This window comes from Poeciliopsis prolifica, unplaced genomic scaffold, assembly GCF_027474105.1.
Source record: "Poeciliopsis prolifica strain line A6 unplaced genomic scaffold, Auburn_PproV2 SCAFFOLD029, whole genome shotgun sequence".
Classification (NCBI taxonomy): domain Eukaryota; kingdom Metazoa; phylum Chordata; class Actinopteri; order Cyprinodontiformes; family Poeciliidae; genus Poeciliopsis; species Poeciliopsis prolifica.
In genome coordinates, this window is record NW_026562404.1 from 3,913,748 (window position 1) to 3,938,101 (window position 24,354).

The 24,354-nt window shown below is 39.3% G+C and overlaps 1 protein-coding gene across 1 annotated transcript; it reads right to left on the minus strand.

Moving 5' to 3' along the window:
* Positions 1-201: 201 nt before the first annotated feature.
* On the minus strand, positions 202-6,693 carry adora1b (adenosine A1 receptor b). The gene is made up of 2 exons (XM_055049924.1): positions 5,751-6,693; positions 202-2,714 (listed from the first exon to the last, which is right to left on the minus strand). The coding sequence occupies exons 1-2, from the start codon at positions 6,089-6,091 to the stop codon at positions 1,898-1,900; spliced, it is 1,158 nt and encodes a 385-aa protein (XP_054905899.1). The 5' UTR covers positions 6,092-6,693; the 3' UTR covers positions 202-1,897.
* Positions 6,694-24,354: the final 17,661 nt, after the last annotated feature.

A 24,354-nucleotide genomic window follows, 5' to 3' on the forward strand; every position in this document is an offset into this window, starting at 1 on the left:
GTTTTTACGAAGGCAAGCTCAAACTGTGTTAACATTGCTCATTTGTGAGCACTGCATTGATGTTTTTCTTCTCAAAAGGGTGAGAAGGAATGAAAATAACATCCTTCTTAAACAGAAGTGTGTACAACAAATGGATAAAGATCCTGACCTTGACAAAGAAATATTCTTAAAACAACTCCACTTTTTTAGCATAAATAAATTTTTTTGTGATTTTTTTTATTTAAGTGGTTATTTACCCACAAACTGATCAATATGTACACAGGGAAATAGATTTTTCAGGATGGTGAAGTCAAACCAACTGGCTGATGAAAAACATGTGAAAAGTGAAAAACATTGTAGTTATTTAACTGGATGCTGTATTAGTCATTTTTGCATTAGCTTCTTTTTCCTCTTCATTAGGTAGCGACTTTTTATTTTCCATTCTAAGTATGTTTCACATAGGAACATGGCAGGTACAAATATTAGAGCAGTTCAGGTTTTATTTTTGTGATTCATGGATTCCTTACGTGTCTCATTCTCAGTAGGTTTTTCTTGTAGAACAATCTTTTGTGGTGCACGGCCTTCTACCTCTACTTCATGGACTAATAATAATCTGTGTTCTGTACAAAACCACCCAATAACAAATGTAGCAACAGTTTAAAGAGTCATCCCATTAACTGTTATAACATTTTTTAAACTGGAGTTATTTTTAAGGAATAAAAGTTCATTTTGGCCACCTTGAAGTGGCTGTTAGGTTACAGCTGATCTGGATTTAAACTAAATGAGCTTTAGCAACAGCAGGTAAGATGCTAAATATTTATAACATTTCAACAGAACCTTTCTAAGCTACCCTTCAAGCAAGATTATAAAATAAAAATAATGGGTAGACAAAAACAGCTTTACGTCCTGTGTTTAAGAGGCACTGAACATAGTTTAATTATGAATCCAAAGATGCCTCTGTTGGGCAAGATGCAAAACAATAAGCTTACAGGTTAAACTCACAATCTTCAGGTTGACATTTCAGAATTTAGTCAGTGTTTGGTTGAACATTTGAACAAGGCCATGAAAGCCACAGTTGGTGATGGTAAACTGTCATGATGTCGCGATGACAAGGAGCTAAAGAAAACTTCACTCGCAGCTTAGTGACGTGGAGACTGAACAAACATGAGATCTAAGAGCATCTTGTGTTTTTCCCCTGTGAGCTGCTACAAACGCCCTGCATGTAGCTTTTAAAATTTTAAAGCCTCTGTGTGCTTGTTCATATCCCCGTCCATCTCGTCTGCAATGGAAAACTGCAGGTGGATCACCTGAGGCCTGACTGAGCTCCAGAGGAGAGACACTAACTTTCATTACACGATTCTGTCCCTTAATTCTGCTTCCTGCACACACCATTGTGTGATTTAGACCCTGAAGATTAGTCGAGCTTTCACAAGTGAATGCTGTCTTATATTTACACAATTACATTCATATATATAATTTTAGCCAGAGTCAGTTGGAACATACACAGTATTAAAGTAGTAAGATTACCCTGCTCTGTCTGATGTATAAATGTTCAGGCAGGTTGTAACACAGAGATGCTGATACTTGACAAACCACAATAACTTATTTTGCACATTTTCTAATGTTCACACAAACTGCTTCACTATAATAGAACAGTTAAAACTACATGAGCTCAGTATCTTACTAAGATAAGCATGTAAATAGACATTGCAGGTTTCTCAGTACTCTGCCTGCACTGTTTTGAGCATGTATGCTCTTCCTGAGGATGAACAATCTTCCACAGACCCACATTGCTAATCGCAAGAGCTTGGCGGCGCCTTGCTGTGATCTGTTCTCTTCAAACTACATTCAGATGAGGAGAGAGCCATCGCTATTGGACAAGAAGTTATTTCTTCAACCATCCACTTCTCTCCTTCACTCAGGCTACACTCTGCTCGACCAAAGGGGGAAGTTTGTAAGTTTGCTGAGGTGTTTTAATCTTCTGCTCGTCCTGGAGCTCCAGCGGAGACGGCTGCAGCTGCAGCTGACCCTCCAGCGAAGGATACGATTTAAAGACCCCCAGTTGAGCAGGCTGAAGCGACGCAGCCGGTTTTGGCTCCAGATTGGGCGTGTCTTTCCTGTCACTATGCTGGAAGTCCAACGCCAGCGTCTCCTTGCAGCAGAAGTACTGCTGCCATATTTTCTGAAACGCAGTGCGAAACTTTTTGATACGGAAAGCATAGACGATTGGGTTGACAGCAGAGTTGCCGTGAGTGAGCAGGATGGAAATGTAGAGCAGGACCATCGGCTTGTCACACTGAGGGCAGAAGAATGTGATGCAGTTGATGATATGAAGAGGGAGCCAGCTGATAGCGAACAGAACAAACACCAGAACAAGAGATTTGGCAAGATTCAACTCTTTGTCGTAGTACTTGTTGGGGTCTGAGAAGCTGGAGGTGATTTTCTTGTTGTTCAGCTGCTTGTGGATCATGTAAAAGATCTCCACGTATATGACCAACATGAACAGCAGAGGCGGCAGGACGCAGCCGAAGAAGTTGAAATAAACCATGTACTTCATACTGATGACGGTCTCAAACTGGCAGGTGACGATGAGGTCTGGGCCAATCGTGCCGTTCTCCTGGAGGCGCTTCAGATTGTTCCACCCCAACATGGGCGTCAGTCCCACAATGAACGCCAACGTCCAGCATATCACCACAGCCAGGGCTGCCCGCCGGGACGTCACCACCCGCTTGTACCTGCAGGAAAAACCAGGAGTACGTCAAAATGTCGTCACTGTTGGAGCATGCATGTTTTCTTTCACAAACCCTAACAGTTGATGTATTTGTTTTTTTAAACTTAGCAAACTAATATTATCTTCTTATGCTGGTTGAACATCATATTTGACATTTGTTGAAATGTTTTTTATTTTATTTTATGTGCAACCAGAATAAGTTCTATTTTACTGTCCTTGACTTGAAGACTTTAAACCCTAAGCTGATGGGTTGCAGCTCATTGCACGGCAAATTAGACAAGCGTTCCTGAGAGTAACATCAGCACGCTTTATTCTCTGCAGCCATATTGTTTTTCATATGTGATTCTTAACTTTGTAATTTAATTTTGCAGATGCGTTTTTTGGCCCACCAGACTTCACATTTCCGCTTCAGATTTATATCTTCTAAATAATCTACTGTAAAGGATTAAGTGTGAGAGACTGATTGAGGTAAAAGATTCAGGGTCTCTGAAATGTTATTATTCCTCTCTTGTCTGCAGAGAAAGAAATGAAACAGATGCAGCCTAAAGGCACACATGTAAACATTTATCTGATCCATCTCGATGCTGGAAAGCATGCAGCGTAGTAACTGGATCATATTTACAGAGTATGATGAGAAAATGTTTGCATCATCTCAAGCTGACCTTTGCTAAAAAGGGAGCCTGGAGCTAAACCGGACCTTGGATTTTAGATCGACTGTCACTGGTGCCATGTTCTGTGTCTAGTATTGATTAGGGGGTATATGTGTTGAGATGCAGAGACACATGAACCAGTCTGTTTGCTTCTTAGAGATGAAAAATAGCATCAAAAAGCACCACTTGTTTCATTGTTCTGATGGAGCAAAAGACATAAATGGTTTGAAGATTTTAGTATGTTATTGGTGAAAGCTTGGCTGCCCAGTTCACTCTTTTTCTTTCAAGCTTTTTTTAAGCAAATTTCTAGAGTTTGGAAAATGAAACTGGCTTGTCTGTCACAAGCTACAAGCGTCAGCACAATTGAAAAGGAAATATTGCGAAAAATGTTATATGTGCCCATTGATTGTGAATATATCTGTGAATTAGTGTTTTCGCTTTTGTTAGAAAGTGTGAAAGATGCTGACCATCCCTGAAAATTGCAGATGTATTTCACTTGAACCACAATGAAAAGGACTTTGGACTGCTGAAAGCAATAAGACGCCAACGGTTAAAGGCTTTCCGAAAGTGTCGTAATGAGCCACAAGATATTATCTGTGGTGACAAGGAAGAATAAATTACAACATTTAGTTGATACTGGGCTGTCTTATCAGCCCCTAGTCATTATCCTGGACTGCTCTAGTTCTGTCATTAAAATCACATGCATCCAGACCTTACAAGGAAATTCACAGCCTTGAACTTTTCTGCAGTTTGTAGAAAAAACGTTTAAGGGTGTGCACATCAACATATATGTAGCCCTTTCGTTCTGACACTGCTGAATAAAATCCAGTTTCAAGTTCAGTTTTTGATTTCTTAAGGAAGACACCTGGTAAATAAAATAATCAGAGCATGAGTGTCTGTCAGCGTAAATCTGTTCTGTGTTGTTAGAAAACATCAGCGACATAAAGTTGAAGGAACACAGCAGTCGGGTCAAGGATAAAGCTGTGGAGATGTTTAAAGCAGAACTTGGCTATAAAACAACTGGCGAAACTCTAAGCCTGTAAAGAGACGGATGTCCAACTTGAACACATCGTCCCGACCACACACAGTGACTGCAGCATCAAGTTGCTTTTCTGTAGCAGGTTGCTGGGATGATGGATGGCTCTACAGAAGAAAACATGTTTCTGTTCTGGGAAATACCTGAAATCAACATTGTCTGGCAGGAAAAGAAAGACTTTAATTATAGAAGCAGCTAAGAAGCCAAAGGTAACTCTGGAGAAGAAGTTCCATTTGCAGTTTATCAAAAACTAAATAGAAAAAACAGAAAATAAGTGGAAGAAAAAAATTGTGATCAGATAAAATTAAACTGTAAGCTTTTGGACCACATCGGATAAACAATTTGTGGCAAAAAAGGGGAATATTTCCCATCACGCTGGTCATATTGTCCACACAATGACGGCAGCTTCACAGAAGCTGGCCAGGTTTATTAGGAAGATAGGCAAAGCTAACAGTGGGCAATCAACAAAACTTAAAAGTGGTTTTAAAAACCTCTGGCTGATCTTCCAGCACAGAGGTGGCAGCATCCAGTCTTTATGACCACCCTGCAGCTTTTATATACCTTTCTTTTCCAACACACCTGAATCAAATGCCTGAATTCTCTCATCAGCAGTCATTCAGCTCTGCAGAGGCCTGGTAACAAGGCATTCAGCTGCAGAAGGAATGAATGTAAAGGCTGCAGGACAGCAGCTCTCAAGGATCTATCTAGCAGGACAAACAACCTCAAACACAAAGCCAGAGATGCATTGTACTCCATGTCTGGACATGGATTCAAAACTTCAAAGCTTTTTGGCAAGGACGAATAGGCCAAGAAAAAAACAAACTTGATATGAAGATATGTAGACTTGTAGATGCAATGTAACAAAAGATTGGTTTGCAAAGTATTGACTGGGAGTTGGAACCCAAGCATGACCCATTTCTCTGATCATTTTTAGTTCAATAATGAGTCAGCTCTCCTTTACCTTCACATTACTGTGCGCCTTTGTGTTGGTTTGTCGTATAAAAACCAACTTAAGCCCCGGTGAGGGTTATGCTTGCTGAGTTCAGTGGGCTGCATTTCCGCAAAGCCCTGTTAAGACGGGACAAGCAGAAAACCACAGGCTACTGCGTGCCCAGCGTGCCCCTGTTGTCCTCATGAATCCTCTGGCGAGTTAAATCTACCCAAACGTGGAGCGAAACACGGCAGTCTGAAGTGAAACGCGATCCCCGTGCAAATCGATCCCCAGGAAGAGAGAGCTGTAGCAGCTCTGACCTCTGCGCGAAGAAACGACCACCATCATCCCTTCCCACTTGCAGCAAACAACAATCAGGCTTGAACCCTGACCCGACCTCCTCCCGTCCTTTCCCTGCGTTACCTGGTCGGGATCTTGACCCTGAGGTAGCGGTCAATTGCGATGGCCAGCAGGGCCAGGATAGAACTTTGCGTCAGCACCAGCATGGTGCACGTCCCGAGCAGGCAGCTGTAAAAGTAAGTCTTGAGTCCGATGCTGACCGTGATGGCCAGGGGGATGACCAGCGCTCCCACCGCAATGTCCGCCACAGCCAGGGAGACGATGAAGCAAAACGTGGTGTCTCGCAGGGACTTGTTAATTTTCACCGCCCAAACCACCATCACATTCCCGACCACGGAGGCGACAGCTATCAGGACCTCCATGCCTATGTAGAGCAGCGGCGCCGAGGAGACCGTCCCGGGCATTTCAGCAGGTCTCTGTGGTCAACAAACACGCACACACTGTCTTTGTTTTCTTCTCTTGTCCTCTAAGGTGTTTCTCCAAATTAGCTGTGCGTCCGACTCCGACAGTCTCATGGCGCCCTCATCCCCCACTCTGAATGGGGGATGTACATCTGGAGAGACGAAATCCGGCTATTAAGAAAGGGAAAGAAGCAGGAAAGACTGCGTGCTGTTTCTCTGAAGCAGGTGCTTTTGTCCAGCGGCTCCAGCGGGCGGCTCCCGCTCCGTCCCCTCCACTTGGCTGGATACACCTGCTTCTCTTGAGCGCAGCATCCTTCCCACTGGCTCCAGTTTCTTCGAGAGGGCGCTGGGCGTTTTGTCAGCCGACGTCTTTCAGTTTGACAGAGCACGTTTTAACGGCGCCGCTGCCTGCGCATTTTTTGGCAGGAAAGCGCGCACAGATTCAGCTCCTGTGCAGGCGGCAGTGCGCGCTGTCCCCCACCTCTCTCTCGCTCTCTCTCGTCCCCCTCTTTCTTTATCTCTGTGTTTTCTTCCTCTTTTTTCATTAGGAGTGAGAAAGAGAGACGGTGAAACGGGAAGCTCCAGAAAATGTTTCCCTTTGTCTCTGTTTTCGTTTCACGGAGCCTGTTCGACCGGCTTCTTTTCCATGTAACTCATTAAAAATGGGGACTTGGACAGAGGATTGCTCTGTATCTCATCTCTCAAAAAATTCTGTGCAACTTTCCGTGGAATCATCACAAAGAAAGTATCACCTCCCTCCCCGAGGACATTTCTCTGCCACGGGCCTCGACAAGTGCAAGTGTTGCACAGTTTGCACGGAACTGTGACTCATTTGGCAATTTTTTTGACAGATGAGATGAAACAGAAAAACTGATTATAAGAGCAAACACTTCTGTTCTTTCATAATACATATAAAGAATGGTTGAAAGTTCACACGGATCAACTTGGAAGTTTTCAGATTCCTTTTGTTCTTGGCAAGACATTTTCGACACAAACACATGCAATGGTCTCTGATATGTGTCTTCATGCGGAACATGCTAAATACTGATAGGACATAGAGGTGTGGACTTATTTGTTGCTCATATGTGTGAAAAGATTTCAAATAGAATGATCAATAGTTGTTGTGGCAGTGTCTTACACTGAATACACTGTAAAAATAAAAAATAAAAATAAAAACGTCTTTCTGTATTACTTTATTACCAGAATTTAATTTTGTGGCAACCACATCTGCCGGCATCTCACCGTAAATTAGAGACGGTTCTTTTTCCAGTGTAGCTCAGTTGTGTCCAATCTTTGATATGAGAGATTTTATTCAAGTTCATTGTGTTTAATAGAATTGCAGGTGGCCCAATCCTTGGTGTTTCCTTCTGCCTCATGACACAAACAATTAAGAAATTTGCACATTCAGGGAAGAGAGAAACATAGCGGGCAGCACAACGCGAGGACCTGACAGCTGACTCACTGAGCTGAGAAGAACAGAGGAGAGTAATTATTGACTTCACATAACAAAAAGAATCAAGAATGAAGGACGGAACCAGGAAAACAGAGGCCACACCAAAACGTGAACATCAAAAGGCAAAAGAAACACACACAAAAAATTCCTCACATACAAATACAAGAATATTGTAAGGCAACACAAAGTAGGGTTGTTTGCAGTAGGTCTTCCTCTGGTTGTGAGCTTCCTCTGTCCAGTTTCTGTATCTTTTGTGTTCTTGGGGTGTTGTCTCTCTTTTCTGCTTTATTATTTTTTTTTTTTGCTTTCCAAGGTAAAAATTGGGTTTCAGTTAAAAATATAATCATGCTGAAGTCACTGCGTCACTTTTATATGTTCACATTTATACCTCAGAAAAACAGAAAGTTTTGGATTACTAAGAAAAAATATATATAATATTTTATGACATGTTTTAATCCCCTTTTCAATAAATGCACTTAAATTAAAGCTTCTGGTTTTCCATATTTGCATTGTGAGACAGTTTTGCTGCAATGAATTTTGAACTTATTGTAAGGTCAAGGCCAAATATTTTCTTTGTCACTCTAAGACACTCATGAAACAAATAAGGATAACTCTTTGATCCGGTACAATCTGAGAGGTATCTTATCTTGTTGTTTAGGGTTCAGAGTGAGAGGCGTGAGCTTTGAGCAAAGGCAGGGATGATCATTTATACTGAAAGGTGTCACAGACGGTGCACTTTACACACTCACATGTTTTATGGAAGCGGGAAAGCGGCATTTACACTCGGTAAGTTAATTATTGTACAAAACGACACGGCAACATTGGGGCAAACATTTATATGGAGAGGCAGTTATGGCAGGAGAACTGAAAATACTTGAGCTGTGAAAATTGTCAGCTTGAGTTAGCTATAGAGGTCAGCCAATACAGACAGGGGAAGGCTGCAGCCATATGGCCGCCCTACGCTAACTCCCACTCACCTGGGAGATCGTAAGGAACATGATCCAAGCCATGGATGGAAAAATCAATCATCGTAGAGCACATGTCGTAAACTAACACATCAGTTCTGCTGACAATTAGATAATGAAAGTTCACCCCTTCCAACAGTTTTTTTTTTTTTTTGTTTGTTTAAATTACAAAGCAGTCTGAGCAAATGTTGTTATAGTGCGGTGAACCAGAGCGGGGGACGCTTGCCTAACTTTGTTTCCAGACGTCTAAATGCAGTTTATTTCTGAATGCAGTTTATTTCAACGCACGCTGAGAAAAATAAATTCTGTCAACACACTGAAGGCATTAGTGCACAATTGAAATAAAGGGTTTCAGATGTCCCTGCAGTGACTTGATGTACTTACATTTAACCCTAAAATTACTCACACCACTGGCATTTTTAAATTCAGCATTTTTTTCATTGAAACAACTAATGAGAAAAGCTTCTCCCAAACTATGAAAAAAAAAAAAAATCTGATAGTATCGGTTTTGAAACAAAAGCAATTCCACACCAAGTTGAAGTTACTTGAAAGTGTCAAACTCAAGGTTATTTTAAAGCTACACCTGCCAGAGGTTTGAGTAATTTGGGGCTTCACTGTACACTCTTCACACAATACTTTTCAGGTTTCCTGGGATGCATTTCTGCAGCACCTCTGAATCATGTGACAGGAGGTTCAGTGAGACTTAGTTTAATGCCCGCAGAATGTGAACATAAAGAAACGCTTCAGTAAACACTTGTCAGATTTTGCCATTTGAGGCTGAATGACCAGTGAAGTGCAGAGTGCTTCAGCTGTGTGAACCAGATTCTGCTGTTCACTGAACATTTTCTGTTCAGTCTCGAATCAAAAACAATGCAACCTATGAAAGTGATACCACGGATTTACTTGTATCCAGGCACAAACGCCTGTTTGCATACAATTGCCTGGGCACCATTACAGCATATTTTACAAACATTATATCAATTTATATGTATATATTGTTTGTTTAATTTATTTGTGAATTCTTAGCACAACACTGTCACCCCATGCTTGCAGTTAGTCTGTACCAGCCACAGTTTAATTGTTTGGGACAATTATATGATTGTAGAACACACTCTGTTTTACACAAGCTTCTTCAGCGTTAAAATTGTCCAGCTGTAAAAGAATAAGTTCACAGACATGATTTCCTACATCACTTTGAGATGCATAATAAAAACATTTTTTTATACCTCAATATTTATGCCATTAGCTTCCATTTGAGGTAAAGCCTGATGGATCTTGTTTAACAACTTAAATGTTAATTTTATTAAAAGGTCAGAATCATGTAAAATCTACTTTTTTGAGGTTTACATAATTATTTCCTCATCAAAAACACACTGGGAGTGTTACCTTGATTCTTTCATGCATGCTTGAGTAATCCCCTAAGAAGAGGAATAAATCCTTGACAGTTCAGAGTCACAATTTCTTAAAATATTGTCAAATTAGTGCTAACATGCACACAAAAACAACTGATAGTAACCTTGTTAAATTCTGAAAATAGTGTTTTGTGCCTTTTGGTAATGTTTTGAGTCTTATCAGCTGAACTGTTCAAAAAGCCATGTATGCTGGGTGCCAAAAAGGTGCACACCTCAGACATCCTGTAGAAATGGGAAGCTTATGTTTTTCATGGGTGAAAAGCATATATGTATATATTATTTTATGACATGTAGGTGGTGAGTGATGGAGACTGGATGGGCCACGGTGTGACACAAGAGGGTTTTATAAAGCACATAAAGCTTTTTGTTTTGATGTACAAGAAAATTTATATGGCTATTTCATCTGCTTTAATGAAGAACAGTGCAATGAACCATGATCACAATTTAATGAGGAAAGACATCGTCTCTCTCCTCATCCTCTTGTCTGCTGAACTAAGCTCAAAACTATTATTACTTGGTCATTAAAAAGCCCCAGTGATGAACTGCTGAGATCTTCTTGGAGGACTGCTCAACCGGACAGAATGAAAACTTTGGATCGCAACACATTGATCAGAACCTTTTCCTCACAGGATATGTTTTATTATGTGAAACCAAAAATGTTACCGTCATTCCAAAAAACCAAAAAACCAAACTGAAACTCTAAGGAAAAGGTGAATCAGTGAGTGGGAAGAGGTGGACTTTCCATAACAGTGATTCCCCATTTAATCTCTTCATTTTCAAATAAACACAGCTTTCCTTAAAAATGAAGATGCAAATGTAATACAATTAGTTTTATTTCTGGAAGTAATTTTGAACAACTTGACTCTATAAAAAGTTACATTCACAAAAGCAGTGACTTCCCCTTTTCAAAAAAGAAAAAAATAATAATAGCAGTAAAACTGTAATGTTAATCGTGGGATATTGCATGTTACTGAATTCTGTAAAATGCATTTACAGTATTAAACTCCACATTATCCGTGTGACCCAGATTTGAGATAGGGTGGCCAGCGTTGTGACTGCTGAGTCTCATGTCCTGCTGTGAACAGAGGCAATCTATTGATTTCCTGTTTGCAAAAAAAAAACATCACAGTTTCAGTCTTCTCAGGGCTGTTAGCTTCCTGACCCACAACCTGTTCGAGAAATTTACCACAACACCCCACTTCAAGCTCTTGCTGATAGTGAAAATGAAACACATCAACAACAAGTAGCCGTCTTAACACAAAAGGTCTCTGTTGGTCAGAACAGGGATGTTTGGTAAGAGAATTTCTCCAAACACCCGGCTGATGTCAGGGATTCCTGATAGGCCAGAAACGGTGAAGTCACTCTAAGTGTTTTGAAGCCAAGAAAATCAACTAGAAGCTTAGTTTTTGTTTATTTGGTACAATTTGGCATAAATCATGTTGAATAATGCTGTCATAACATTTATTTTACTTGAATAGCTGACAATTAATAATTTAATTATTAAGCCCTCGTATTCCTGCACCACAAAAGACAAAAGTCTAAATAAATAAATAATAATGCTGCATTTGTGTGCTATATGATGCCTTAACTGTATAACATGCAGACTGCACAGTGCAGAGCATTTCCATTACATAAGACTGCTTCAACAGCAGCAACCCACAAAACGTATGTAATTTTCCTACACAATGATTTTCATTAATATCCGACCTCAACACAACACATTAAACTCAGCTTCAGTGAATGGAGCAATTTTGTTGAGTGAAGAGGATTTATTTAAATACTTTCCACATAGTGCTTTTTTCATATCCAAGCTATAATTAACAACCCTGATATGTCAAAAATATATATTATTGTAGACACAGTTAAGAGCAGGCTAACAAATCAACAGTTTGATGTGTGGTATATAATAAAAGACGATCAATTACCTCTTCAGTGAAAATAGGGATTGATCTGAGTATAATCCAGCTGGCAAACACAAATCAGGTAAGAGAGAAAATCCAAGGAAGGCACAGCTTGGTGCTGGGTGTGACGAGACGAGGAACAGGTGTGACAGCCTGCAAGGGATCAAAACGCTGCTCCTGCAGGGCAGTAGAGAAAATTGAGGAGATGAAAAGAAAATTACAATCCAAACTGCAACTGTGAAGAATAACAACAGGCATGTTTCTTGTCTTCAAAATCTCACCTTCCCTCTTTTTATACAACATTTTCTGCCAAAGATCACAACAATTTTCACCTTTCCATAAGAATCACACAAAAAAATCTGCCATTCTTTGGCAGTAAAGTGATGACCAAATACTTAGAGTATCTGACATGTATCCTTATTTATTTGAAAGTTAATCAGACTTACATTAGAATAAACATCTTCCGATATGAAATGTGTTCAAAACGACAGCCAGTACAGGGAAAGATGTGTTCTGTGTTTGTTAATAAAAGCATTTGAATCTTGCAGAATGTTCTAATGTTGCTCCACTTTGTTAAAATTTCTACAACATGTATCTTAAAGTTGTAAAATAGCTTCACAGGTCGTTACAATTTTCAGAGAAAAGATTTCTTTTTTTTTTGGAACATGGTGACATTTTCTGAGAAATACCCAAAGTTCCTAAAGGCAACATTTGATTTGCAAATCCCAGTGTTAGCACACTCTTTTCCACAGTTCTGTTGATATTTACATTGTTATTCCTGTCATAGATCCATTTTAGAGGATGATTACAATATATTGAGAATGAAAAACATATAAACAAGTACAGACAACCTCTGTAGAGAAAAAAGAAATAAAAATAAGCGTCAACTCTCAGTCTCATACGTATGTTATGCTATTTTTCTATTCTGGAGCCACTTTTCCACCTCTGAATAGAAACCTTTATTTAGGCTGATAAGGCTCATGCTTGTGCATGATAAGGCATGCATTGATGCGTGTTGTTGAGGTGCTTGCTGCAAAAACATTTAGATAAAACCGAGCCACAGTTTTACAAGTTTAAAATTATGCCCCTCAAACAGCTGGTAGCGTTTTTTAAATGTTTGTTAATGTGTTGGTGCATTGTCACATATTTGAGATCCAATTGAGATTTCCAGTAATTTCTCAGTGTTCACTTTCATTTCTTCCTACATGTGAAGAACTGACGCAACAACAGGAAGTGGACGAAGCCATCAGTTGGATGAAAGTAGAACAACTTTGGAAAAACTACCAAAGGAAACTTTTCAATTTGGACTTTGTTTTGTGCGTATGCGTTGTTGGCTTAAGCTAGTTCCTGTTTATTCACAGTAATTTGTAAGTTTTCCTCCCACATTTTGCTTAATTATGTAATAATTAAATTGAATTTCATGTTTTATATATTGCCCAGCAGGTGATTGGTGGTGTTTTTTTTTTTTTTTCTCTCATCCACGGTTATTTTGTCAACAATTAATGACATGCTTAATCCCTGACAACTGTGACTCGTCCTCCCTGTTTTAAGCTGACACCTCTTCCCACCAGCAAACATTTAGGACAGCCACTCCTCCCTTGCCACTTGACATCAATTCAGCCTGTCTCATGAACAGGCTAAAAAAAAAAGGAAGTAAACGTACCGCCCTGCAAAAGCATGTCCAAGGTGCTGAATGTTTCAGTCTTCTTGGGGAAAATGATGCTCCCACAGATTGCAGTGCTAGGTGCTAACACAGCTAATTGCCACTTGTTCCCTTGAGAATTTGGGTATTTGCAGAATATGTTGGATTTTAACAAGGACCTCTATAATTAGTAAGAAAATGCATCATAAATAATGAGACACTTGGAAATAAAAAGCCACAAAACAAACATGGTGAGGCAGTTAATACAATACCTCAGACTGCAGTTCTATTTTAAAGCTTTACATGGCTCTCTCAGATTTGACACCTACGATGAGGCCTGGGTGGAGTGTAAGGGGATTAATGGGGCAGCATCCAGCTCCCTGGGTGCAGTAAACCTGAAAGCCTCAGACTTCATCACAGACCACAAAGACACTCAGCAAAATCCCTCCGTTGGCAGAAAAGCTCCCCACAGCAGCTGCTGCGGGCCACCTGCTGAAGTCACGTCAAGACTTCCTGTGAATAGCTCTTAAAACAATGCTGCCTTTTCTTCTACAAGATGGCCCAAAATCAACAATAAAATGTCGCTGCTTTGGGAATGTACTGCTCACGCTGCTCAGACAAGTTGTTTCAGAGTTTTGCATGTAGCACAATCTGCACTTCAATCGGGTCAATGATAATGCTGGGAGATTTATGGCTCTTCTGAGAAGAACCTTTATACTTGTCCTATGGAAACAGAAGAGGTATAAATAAAGCCCATTATCAGTTCATAAGAAAATGAACCTAGAACTAAAACTGTAGAATTTAAGAAAGCTACTTTAGTTGATTAGAATGCAAATGAAAATAATGATAAAAAAATCTGGGTCTCCTTTTGTTTAACAAGCAGTCTGAAAGAGCAAAAGATATTCCTTACATGCATATTGTTTCAGCACGTTTTAGAGAGATCTGTACGCAAAAGAAATGCTTATAGGGTTCCTAAATAGAGGGAACAAAAGCTTTATGAATGAAGCCTATACTTAGAAGTGATAAGAAGGAGTTGCTCTCTCCTGCAGAGCAACAGAAAGTAAATAGCATGGCAACAAAAATACCAAATTAAGAAAATACATTAAACATTTCAGAACTGTCTTTGACAAATGCTTTATAAGGGAAGAACAACCAAACAACTTACGCTCTGTGAAGGGATCAATGACTCCATAGCTCAAGCACTATGCAACATACAAAGCTCATGTTGGATCTTTTCATGGTGGAAGAGCACAAAGGAAGCTGAAAAAAACAAGCAGCAAAACACAAATTTTCTCCTTCATGTTGACATAAAAACTGCCCTCTAGCCAGCTATCTTAAGCATCACCAGGGATGTGCCCTGCTCTCGCTCAGAGCAGTATCTTTAGAGGCTCTAGAAATGTCTGAGACGGGAAGCACATTTTTCTAGAGAAGCTGAGCAATTCTGACCATCTAAAAGAACAACTCCTTCAGTTATTCTTCTCACACTTTATCACTTCTTTAGCATAGTATGGTGCACTAAAGGCTTTCTGGCAGCCTGCATAAAGATTTATAACAGTAACCTTTCATTTCAGGAGCACAATTTCATCCAGATGTTGAGGAATACTAGTTTACTTGCAACAAGACACAATGCATGTGTGCAAAAGATGAACGGTGATGCTACGGGGGAGTAGATGTAAAGAAAGTAGAGGATCAGCGGTCCAGATTGATGGAGAGTGTGGAAAAGAGATAAAGAAACATGTTCAAACAGGAGGAAATGGTGTTATGAAAAGAGTCCGGTGTTATGTTCAATAAAAGGTTATCAGCAAGAATGAAAGGGAAGGTGTACAGAACAGCAGTGAGAGCAGCAAGGTGTGGTTTGGAGACATGGTGAAAGAGAAGACGAATCTCATGCTGAAATAAAAACAATTCACTTCAAATGAATGTAAATGAAGCATTTTGAAGTCCATACATTAATTTGCTAAACTAATTGGAATTCCCCAGGTCTTTAAAATGGTAATTAATGCCTGCCAGTTGTTTCAGGTGAATAAATTAGATTTATCCACCCAATAAAATGGTCAAAAGAGACCATCTTTCTGATGGAGTCTGACAGGCATCACGTGAAAAGAGACTCGTGTTTCCTTTAGGAAACACGTTTTCCTAAACATGACGGGTGTAGAGGCTGTGCTTTAGTCTTCATAAATCAAAAATGGCACAAGAAAAAGGCTAATTTAAAGTTTTAAACAAATAGAACTACACATTACTTAGCACAGTAAACATGAACGTCTTCATGAAATGCTTTGAATAAGTGCTAATAACTAAATCCTGTCTGTGTGAATGGTTATTACATTTGAGCAACAGCGTCACCTTATATGATTGACAAAACTAGACACTTTTTTGTTAGTCCTATTGCATTGTTTATTCTAAATAAATATTTGTTTGAAATTATAGTCTTTATTCCGCAAATTACGACTGAACTATTAATTTTCTATCCTGCCTCTCACCTGCTGACTGCTTTGAAAATTTCCACAGTCATCCAAAACCAAGTCAGTAAAATAACTCTTCAGATTTCAATCTTGAACCTCTTGTCTTTGAGTATTTTCATCAGGTTATTCCCAGAGTGTTTTCATTCCCTTGTATATAATAGTGTATAAGGTAACAATCACTGTTGAAAAATAACCCAAACCAGTGGCTCCCTAATGCAACCCTGTGTGGAGAGTGGTCATCTAACACCGGTCCCAAATAAGATTACTGTGCAGAAAATACCAAGCCTCTCAAAACGCTTGGCTTTATGTCCCACTTTTCACCACTTCAATTGTCTGAAAGAAAATACAGCCAGGAGTGCAGTTCTCTGACACTCTCTGTACATGGAGGGTAAAATTGTTCTTTAGTTCTCCTTATTGTGGAGAAACATTGCAGCTGCTCCTTCAGATAACGCTATCTGGACATTTTCTGCTCAGCAATTATGCATAATTGCATGTCATGTTTGCATGAAGGTTGAAGTATCGGGTTTTAATTAGTCACAAACCTAGGAGGCTTTTAGCCCGTTCAAACAGTTACACTGATGATTTATTAAAAAACTTAATTTTAATTCAGTGGGAAGGAGCTGAAAATTATATGTTACTGGAACAGCATATCAGAAGGTAAAATGAAAGAAGCATGAATCAACATCAACTGCATGTTCAAAGCTTAAAGAAAATATTAAAAACAGCTGGGTTTTTTTATACTATTGTCAGATGCTCTGCAAAATTTCAATAGTAAACAAGGTGAGAATCAGGGAACCACAGCATGAATGACAATTCTTCTTTTTGCATTGTGAAAAGGAAGAATTCCTTTTCACAATTTCTAACCCAGTGAATTTCTAACCCAGTTCCTGTCTTAGAAACAGCTGGTATACTGTCCTCACTTTGAGTGAGGACAGTATAGCAAAACAGAAATGATTATTCACGTCTCTTTGGAATCAGCCGACTTGTTCTTGTTTTCCTCGGCCTCACTGACCTCAGAATATAAAATCAACGCACGCTGCTCGGGATGTGAATCAGTCAAAGGCAGAGCGGACGTAATAAGACAAAGAATAAAAAGGGATTCATCACTTCAAGCTTTATGCCGCGAATGGAGAGATGAGCTTGGAGTAGAAAGACAAAGAGAAGAAAGACAGCAAATTGAAGGAATAATGGCAGAACTATGAATCCTAATTCACCTATGAGGTGTCATCGGGCCTGAATCAAAGTATCTGATGCAACCTAGTTTCATCCAGCTGCTATGGATGTGCCTTTTAAATGGCCGGTTCGTTTTGCTGCGATGCTCTTTTTTTTGAAGAGCAGGTCCAGATGAGAAAATCCAAAAACTGGGTCAAACATGGAGTCTTTGCTCTCTGTGGGAGGAGACATTATGCACAAACGTTGCCTCCTTTGATGTCAGCTCAGTTACTTTGGAGCCTGTCTTCTATCCGGTGTTGCAAGGCTTGGGACCAGTCGTCAGACTCATTTAAAGAGGATGATCCATCTGGAAGCGACACTTTTCTGAGTGCTCAGCTGGCACATAAAACAAGTTCATTTCGATCTGTCATTCACTCGGCTAAGCAGCAAAACACAATCAAACTGTCCTGGGTTTATGTGCTGATCTATTCGGCATTTACAGCTGAGTAAATGCCGAATAATCAATTTCCAAAGTTCTGCTAGTGTTTTCTAAGTGGACTGCTATATTTCTAACATATTGATTCTTCTAACGTTCTCTGATCCTTATAAACTTTTGTCATTAATTCTGTCTTTGTAGCAAAAGTACACACCTAATTGCTGGTTTTCATTGATTTCCAAATCGGCCAGTTCACCCATGTCAGGCAGCACACTGGGTGTGAGATGAGCTTTAGTGAAGAGATCATGTAGTTGCCTTGGTTCAGGCATTTACTTTCCTGAAAAGAAAACATTCTCTTATTTTTGAAACTCACCTTTGGTGATGCCACACACTTATCATGCAGCTTCCTTTCAAGATAATGAAACAGTACCTATTGATTTAGACCTCATTGTGACCGCTTAGTGCCTTAATTGTGGCAACTCTTTCTGTTCTTGGTGAAACATTTTTCAAACCAGCTTGCCAGGTTATTTCTACCACATCCAGCCCAGAAAACCATCGATTGGACGACCCTCAAGGTCAGGTTGTAATAAGATTTAGCATCCAGCGAAGGCAGTGATGCTGACAACTGGGACAAAAAAGGTTGATCTGGTCAATGGAGTGAGTGTATCTGTGGCATCATAAGCAGAAACGCGGTGCCAGCTGAGACGTAACGGACATCAACAGCTTTCGGTTCAGCCATCGACTGCCTAGCAACGGCGTTTCACCATTTGCAGAAGCAGCCTCTATAAAACCGAGGTGACGATTTTTTTAAAGAGGTCCTGCTTGGGACAGATTTGCACCTGATCCAACACGCCACATTAAAGTTCCCAAATGATCCTTTCAGCCTGTAACCAGAATGTTGCCTGAATATTGTTAATTAACAGGAAGGCCTTAGCATCTCTGCTTATGTCTGTCACAAGGAACAATTAATCAATCAGTCGCATTGTAAAATGAAATGAGCTCAATAGATTTCATTCTGATGATTTTATTTACTGATATCACAATCCATTTTATTTATGGCTTCAGCTGTGTGTGTGTTTTTTATTTCTGTTTTATTTATTGTTTCTCGTCATTGTTTGTTTGTTTTTATTTTGGAAATGAAGAACGTCTTCCAGCTCCAGTGTTTTCAAAATTAATGTTTGTTGGTCTTTGAGAGAGTGAACTTGCTTTATTATGTCATTATCAGTAAATTACTTACAAATACTCCCAAAACAAAAAACATTATCGTTTATCTCAATAACGATTAGGACGATTTATTGTCCAGCAAAATTTGTTCTCATGTCAAGCCTATCTCTGCTATAAAACAAAACTAAAACAAATAATCTGTTGAGATTTAATTTTGTGCAACAATTAAAAGATCAGTATCTGTGGGAAGATGGCAGGGTGTCTGTCTGTGGAGGTACACTGCCTGTGTGACACCCTGCAGCGTTGTTTCCATTCACCCCCCACAAGTTTAAGAATGTCCTAAATTTAAGTGAGTGCCTGTAAGGGGCTTTTCTGGGTCTCAAGAAGTTAATGAAATATTCAACACCAAGTGCAAAGATTGCAGGGGGAAACATGTTTTTTTTTTACTCCCTCCAGCAAAGACAGATCCTTGTAACTCCATATCAATATTCAATTTGGTAGCACAGTTTATTTTAGGGAAAAGAGTTTTATTACTTAATACATGACATCAAATAACCCCCTGGGTTCAGAAAATGAATGACGGCTAAGTAGGAGTGTGCTAACTATTTTAATGCAGAGAAACCATTTATTCCTGCCATGTTTATTACATCGCTGGTCACTATTCATTCCCTGAAAAACTAAAAATTAATTTTAAAGCCCCTCGAGCCTCATGTCACCTAAACTCCTCTCCAACCATGCAAGACTTGACAGCAGGTGCAATATTTTATTAATGGAAAATCCTTACAAAGTCCAGCCACTTGTTTTTTTGTTTTTTCCTGTTAAGAACAATTCTGGAGATGTGGACGTACAATGCCCCTAGGACATCAATGTGTGTTAACATGAAAATGGGAGAAAATAAATAAAAAACACAGTCAGTAATTATAGCGGCAAACGCTAAATTATTCTCACTTTGGAGAAAAGTGGCTACATTTTGTTTTTTACGCTGCAGAGTGAATGTGTCTCTGTGGCCTGAAAGAGACAAAATTAAAAAGCAGAAAATGAGAGAGAAGACTTACAGCAAAATATTTTTTCCATCTGCATTAAAAAATGTGAGATTTTGAATTAAGGTAAGATAAATCATCCATGTGTCCCACTGCTGGAAGGCAGTCACCTCGACATATGATCTAGATGGGTAATTATATCTCTGGATGCCGGTTAACAAATCATAACACTTGGCTCCTACTCCTCAGCTGCACTGTGATTTCATTGAAACCTGGTGACGGGACACTCCTACCAGCCCAAATGAGCAAGAAGAGAAATATCTCCATGTTTAATCCACATAAACTTGTGAAGGACGCCTCCTCACTGCCCAGTTTCTGTAATTATAGAGCTTTACTGACCACTGTGGTAATTACTCATCTCTCTGTTGTACCATTTATGTGGTATAATATATATAAATGCAATTAAACTTTCTAATGTTGATCAATGTTTTCAAAGTTCTGTTTGAAAATGACTCATATATTCTTGTGTCCATGAGTTACAATGCTGTTTTCAAAAGATCAGGGTGATATTTAATGACATTCACAAGATGATAAATGACTTGTTGTGAAATAGGAGCTGGATGCCAAATTGTTAAGGAAGCAGCCAGCAGATTGAGCATCGTAGCATGTGAGCTGGTGCAGAGCCAGCCCAAGCTTTCACTCTAACTTTTATCAACATCGACCATTACCAGAATCATATTTGACTGCAGACGAAGCAGAACGAAGCAAAAGCCACTTAAATTATCCTTTATTTGCATTTGGTTAGTAAAGGTATTCAGCAATTTAATGATTCGTTCTCTGTTCTCTAATGCAACCTCAGTGGAGCCAAATTCATGATGAGCCTGTTTGGGATTGCTGTGATTGATCAAAAAGGCCAATCTGTGTATCACTCTGCTCTGCATCCTTAAGAATTAAACAATCTCTATAAACTAGTTTTAAAAATGCCTTATAAGTCTTAAGCTTTGGTTTATTTTGATTATATTCTTGAAATTCTGACTGATCGTGACAGTCATTCTCTCTTGTGTCGCCTGTCCATTTGAGTATTTATTATTGATTCAATTCATCTCACAAACCACCAGTCCACTCATTTTTTGATTTGTTGATTTATAGATTAATTCAACCTGCTCCCCTGATATTTATTACATGAATCCACTTCCCATCCATTCTTTCTTCCATCACTGGATCAACCTGTACATATCAAGGTAGCCTCCATCAATTCAGACAGCTGATGAACCATCAGTCTCATCCATCAATTTTTTCATAATTTATTAATTTTTTTTTTTTTTTACCATCAGCATTTGTTATGTACAGACACTTGGCTAAGATTTAGCCCACATATTGGAAGTTATGTCACATAACACTTTTGCATTGGTACACAGATTGTGTCATGATGTCGGGTGTTTCTTTAAGGCGGTTGGGTGATTTGTGACCTGCTGACCCAAATAACGTATGTGACAGCCTCAGAAAAATCCTCGCAGGTGCTGGTTTCGAAGCAAAACCCATTACTTGTCCTCCATCACCTGCCTGCCCTCTGACGGGAATTTATTTTTGTTCCTATGGCAACACGTATTGGTGCAGGGACTAATGTATTTTAAAATTTGCATCAGATAGGGAAGATTTGGTGATAGCATTAATGCTGACGGCAACTCAGACACATACGCAAAGCTCTCAGCCCGGGAGTGAAGTCAGGCTGAACCGGGTCGTTTTCAGTTGCGTGCAAAGCGAAACGAGGTGGCTGGTTTAGAAAACCACCCAGTGAACGTTTCCCCCTCATTTGCCTCAAATCCTTTTAACCCAGGGCTCTGACCCTTGATTGCAAGCAGCATAAATGTTTTACACTTGGGCGAGGTAAATTTACACAGCCATGGAGAGGTTACAGCTTATGACTCAAAAGTGAAGAGATGGTCCTGCAGGAGAAAGGAGCTCCTGTTTGCAGATCCTGAAGATTATTAAAAGAGGCTGTTAGACTGTCAATGTTTTGATAGGGAACCAGAGTGGAGAGGTCACATGAGGGCCGTTAAGTTTGAGGATAAAATCAGTGGAGAACACATGAGTAAATATGAAGTGAGGCAGAATAAATGGCTTCTCCCTTATGGTTCTGTTTTTTCCCTGGAAAATGAAGTCCCTTAAGCTAAATACACTGGACTTTTGTTCACTTGACAACACCCGTTTTTCGTAGTTATTGTAGTAACCACCCCTGACTGAACAGAGATGGAACAAACTCTCGCAGCCATCACAACAACTGGCTGAAATGGCCTCAGAGGAATCGCTGCCAATGCTGGCAGCAGACAAACTGCTGACTGACTCAGAGGTCCAAATGTTGGCGTGTAACGAGACTGTGAAACACCCAGTGGCTCTCTCCTCTCCTATTTGCATATTTATGGATGGGAGCTGATTCAGTGTGACACAACCAAACACACACACTGCTGCAGCTACAACCAGAGGCTTTTGTACCTTGTCAGAAAGTGATTAAACAAAAGTAAGTGTTAAATTTGAGGATGACAGAGATTCTATTCAATTTTTCACATAATAGCTGCAAACAGACTATGTGGTGCCTTATGAAGTATTCACACTTTCTCATATATTTTAATGTTACAACCACAAAGATATGAAAGGTTCTGTCACCCCAGGTCTGGTTCTTGGTTCTGATGGCGGAGACAGAAAGTTGGCATCAGAGGAGCGGAAAACCTGTAACACTGGAACTGGAATGTAATTGAATTAACATTCCAGAATAAAAATAAACCAACAAGTACAAGCAACAAATAAAACAGAAACAAAAACCACACACACCCAAAGCCATAAATAAAATTAATTATGACGTTTCTGTGAACAAAATTGACCTTCAAAAAATGTTAATCATCAGAATGGAAATTACTGTGCTCATTTTAATTTACTATGTTCATTGGTTAATTAATTTATTAATTGCTTGTTGCTGTGTTCTACTCTTCCATAAATGTCAGATTCCAGGAGTGCATAATTAGTAGTAGCATAACCCAGATCCTCTCTGATAAATCCTTTCCTGATCTATTAGTTCATTTGAACGGCCATGTTGTGTTTGGTTTGACTGATCAGTGCTATGTGAACTGTTTAAAGATTAGGATGCAGCTTTATAACCTAACCACGCTTTAAAGTTCTCCACAATGTTAATCCCACGTGTCTGCTGTATCCTTGGACTTCATAATGCTGTTTTCAAACACATCGACCTTAATTTGTAATTAGGTAACTTTGAAAATAATTAGATCCACTGGATTTAATTTAAGAGAAAAGGATTTTAAATACATGAGCATGACATTTTTTCAGTTTCTTTGTACCCAGTATAGAAAACATTGACTCTATTAGTTAATCTCTGAAAACCACCTGTGGTGATCAAATTTAAACTGCTGGAATATTTTCACCATGCAACAGATTCTGCTGGCTTACTCTTATCCTTTCAATGACTCAGTTCCAAAGCATTAATTATACTTTTAGGTCTGAGTGACAGATTGATTTTATTCACCCCAAGAGGGGGGAATGTGGTTCCTCTATGCACTCACAGCAAAGAAAACAAAAGCACAGGCAATAACAAGGTCTATTTTAAGCCTCTTAAAAACAAAAACATACCTGTCTAATAAATTCTAAGCTCCACGCTGCGAAGGACTTAGGAAATGTTTTCCTCAGCCTACAATTGGGAAAAAGCAGAAGTAAGATTTGTAGTGACATGGTTTATTCTGGGTTTTTTACTATTTCTAGTATTGGAAAAGATCTTAAATTAACCACAGGCAATAGTTATTTTATCATAATTTCTTAATTAAATCCACACCTATGCATGAACGTTAGCCCAAAAGCATTTATGGCTGTTTTCAAACTAAGATCATAATTTTATGCTTGGCAGCAGCAGTAAAAACAGAACACATTGTTCTCTTATATTAGAGCAAAGGCACTTAAAGTGCCTTTAAACATTGGTAAATCCCAGTGTTTAATCCATAAATCCTATGACGTGTTGTGGTTTACATGTCATGGAAAGGCAAATACAGGAATTTGTTTTGAATTAGTCAGTACTGGAATGCATGCCAATCAAGTACAGTTCTTCTAAATAGCAGCATTTCTCTTGGTAATCTATCGATGAATCTGCAGAATAATTTCAGTTCATGACATAAACCTTCTCAACAGGAGGCTGCAACATAATTACAAAAAGCCTAAAATCATTGTTCTACTTAAAAGACTATAAACGCAATGGCTGAATCGCTGAAATACATCAATTCCATCCATCCATCCATTTTCTAACACCCTTGTCTCTAGTGGGGTGAGGAGGTGCTGGTCTCCAGCTAACGGTCACTTCACCTTGGAAATTGAGGAATTGTAATTCTACTCTACTTTTTTATCCACAGTGTTACTAGAGTTATAAAGCTGTCACATTTTTGTGAAAGTTTCTCAGTAGCGGTCGATATTGGTCACATGTGCATTAGCCCAGAAAGGGGTGGGAGTATCAATGAGGAAACATATGAAATATATAATTATATGTATCTATCAGTTAGGCCCTGAACAAATTAATTTAATGCAGGAGAACATCTAGTGAACAAGTCTCCTGATTGCTAAGTTTTCTGATTGTTAGCTCACATGCGTTTTGTGGTTATGTACTGCGGCCCTTGGATCGTGTTTCTTTTCAACTTTTTTGCATTCA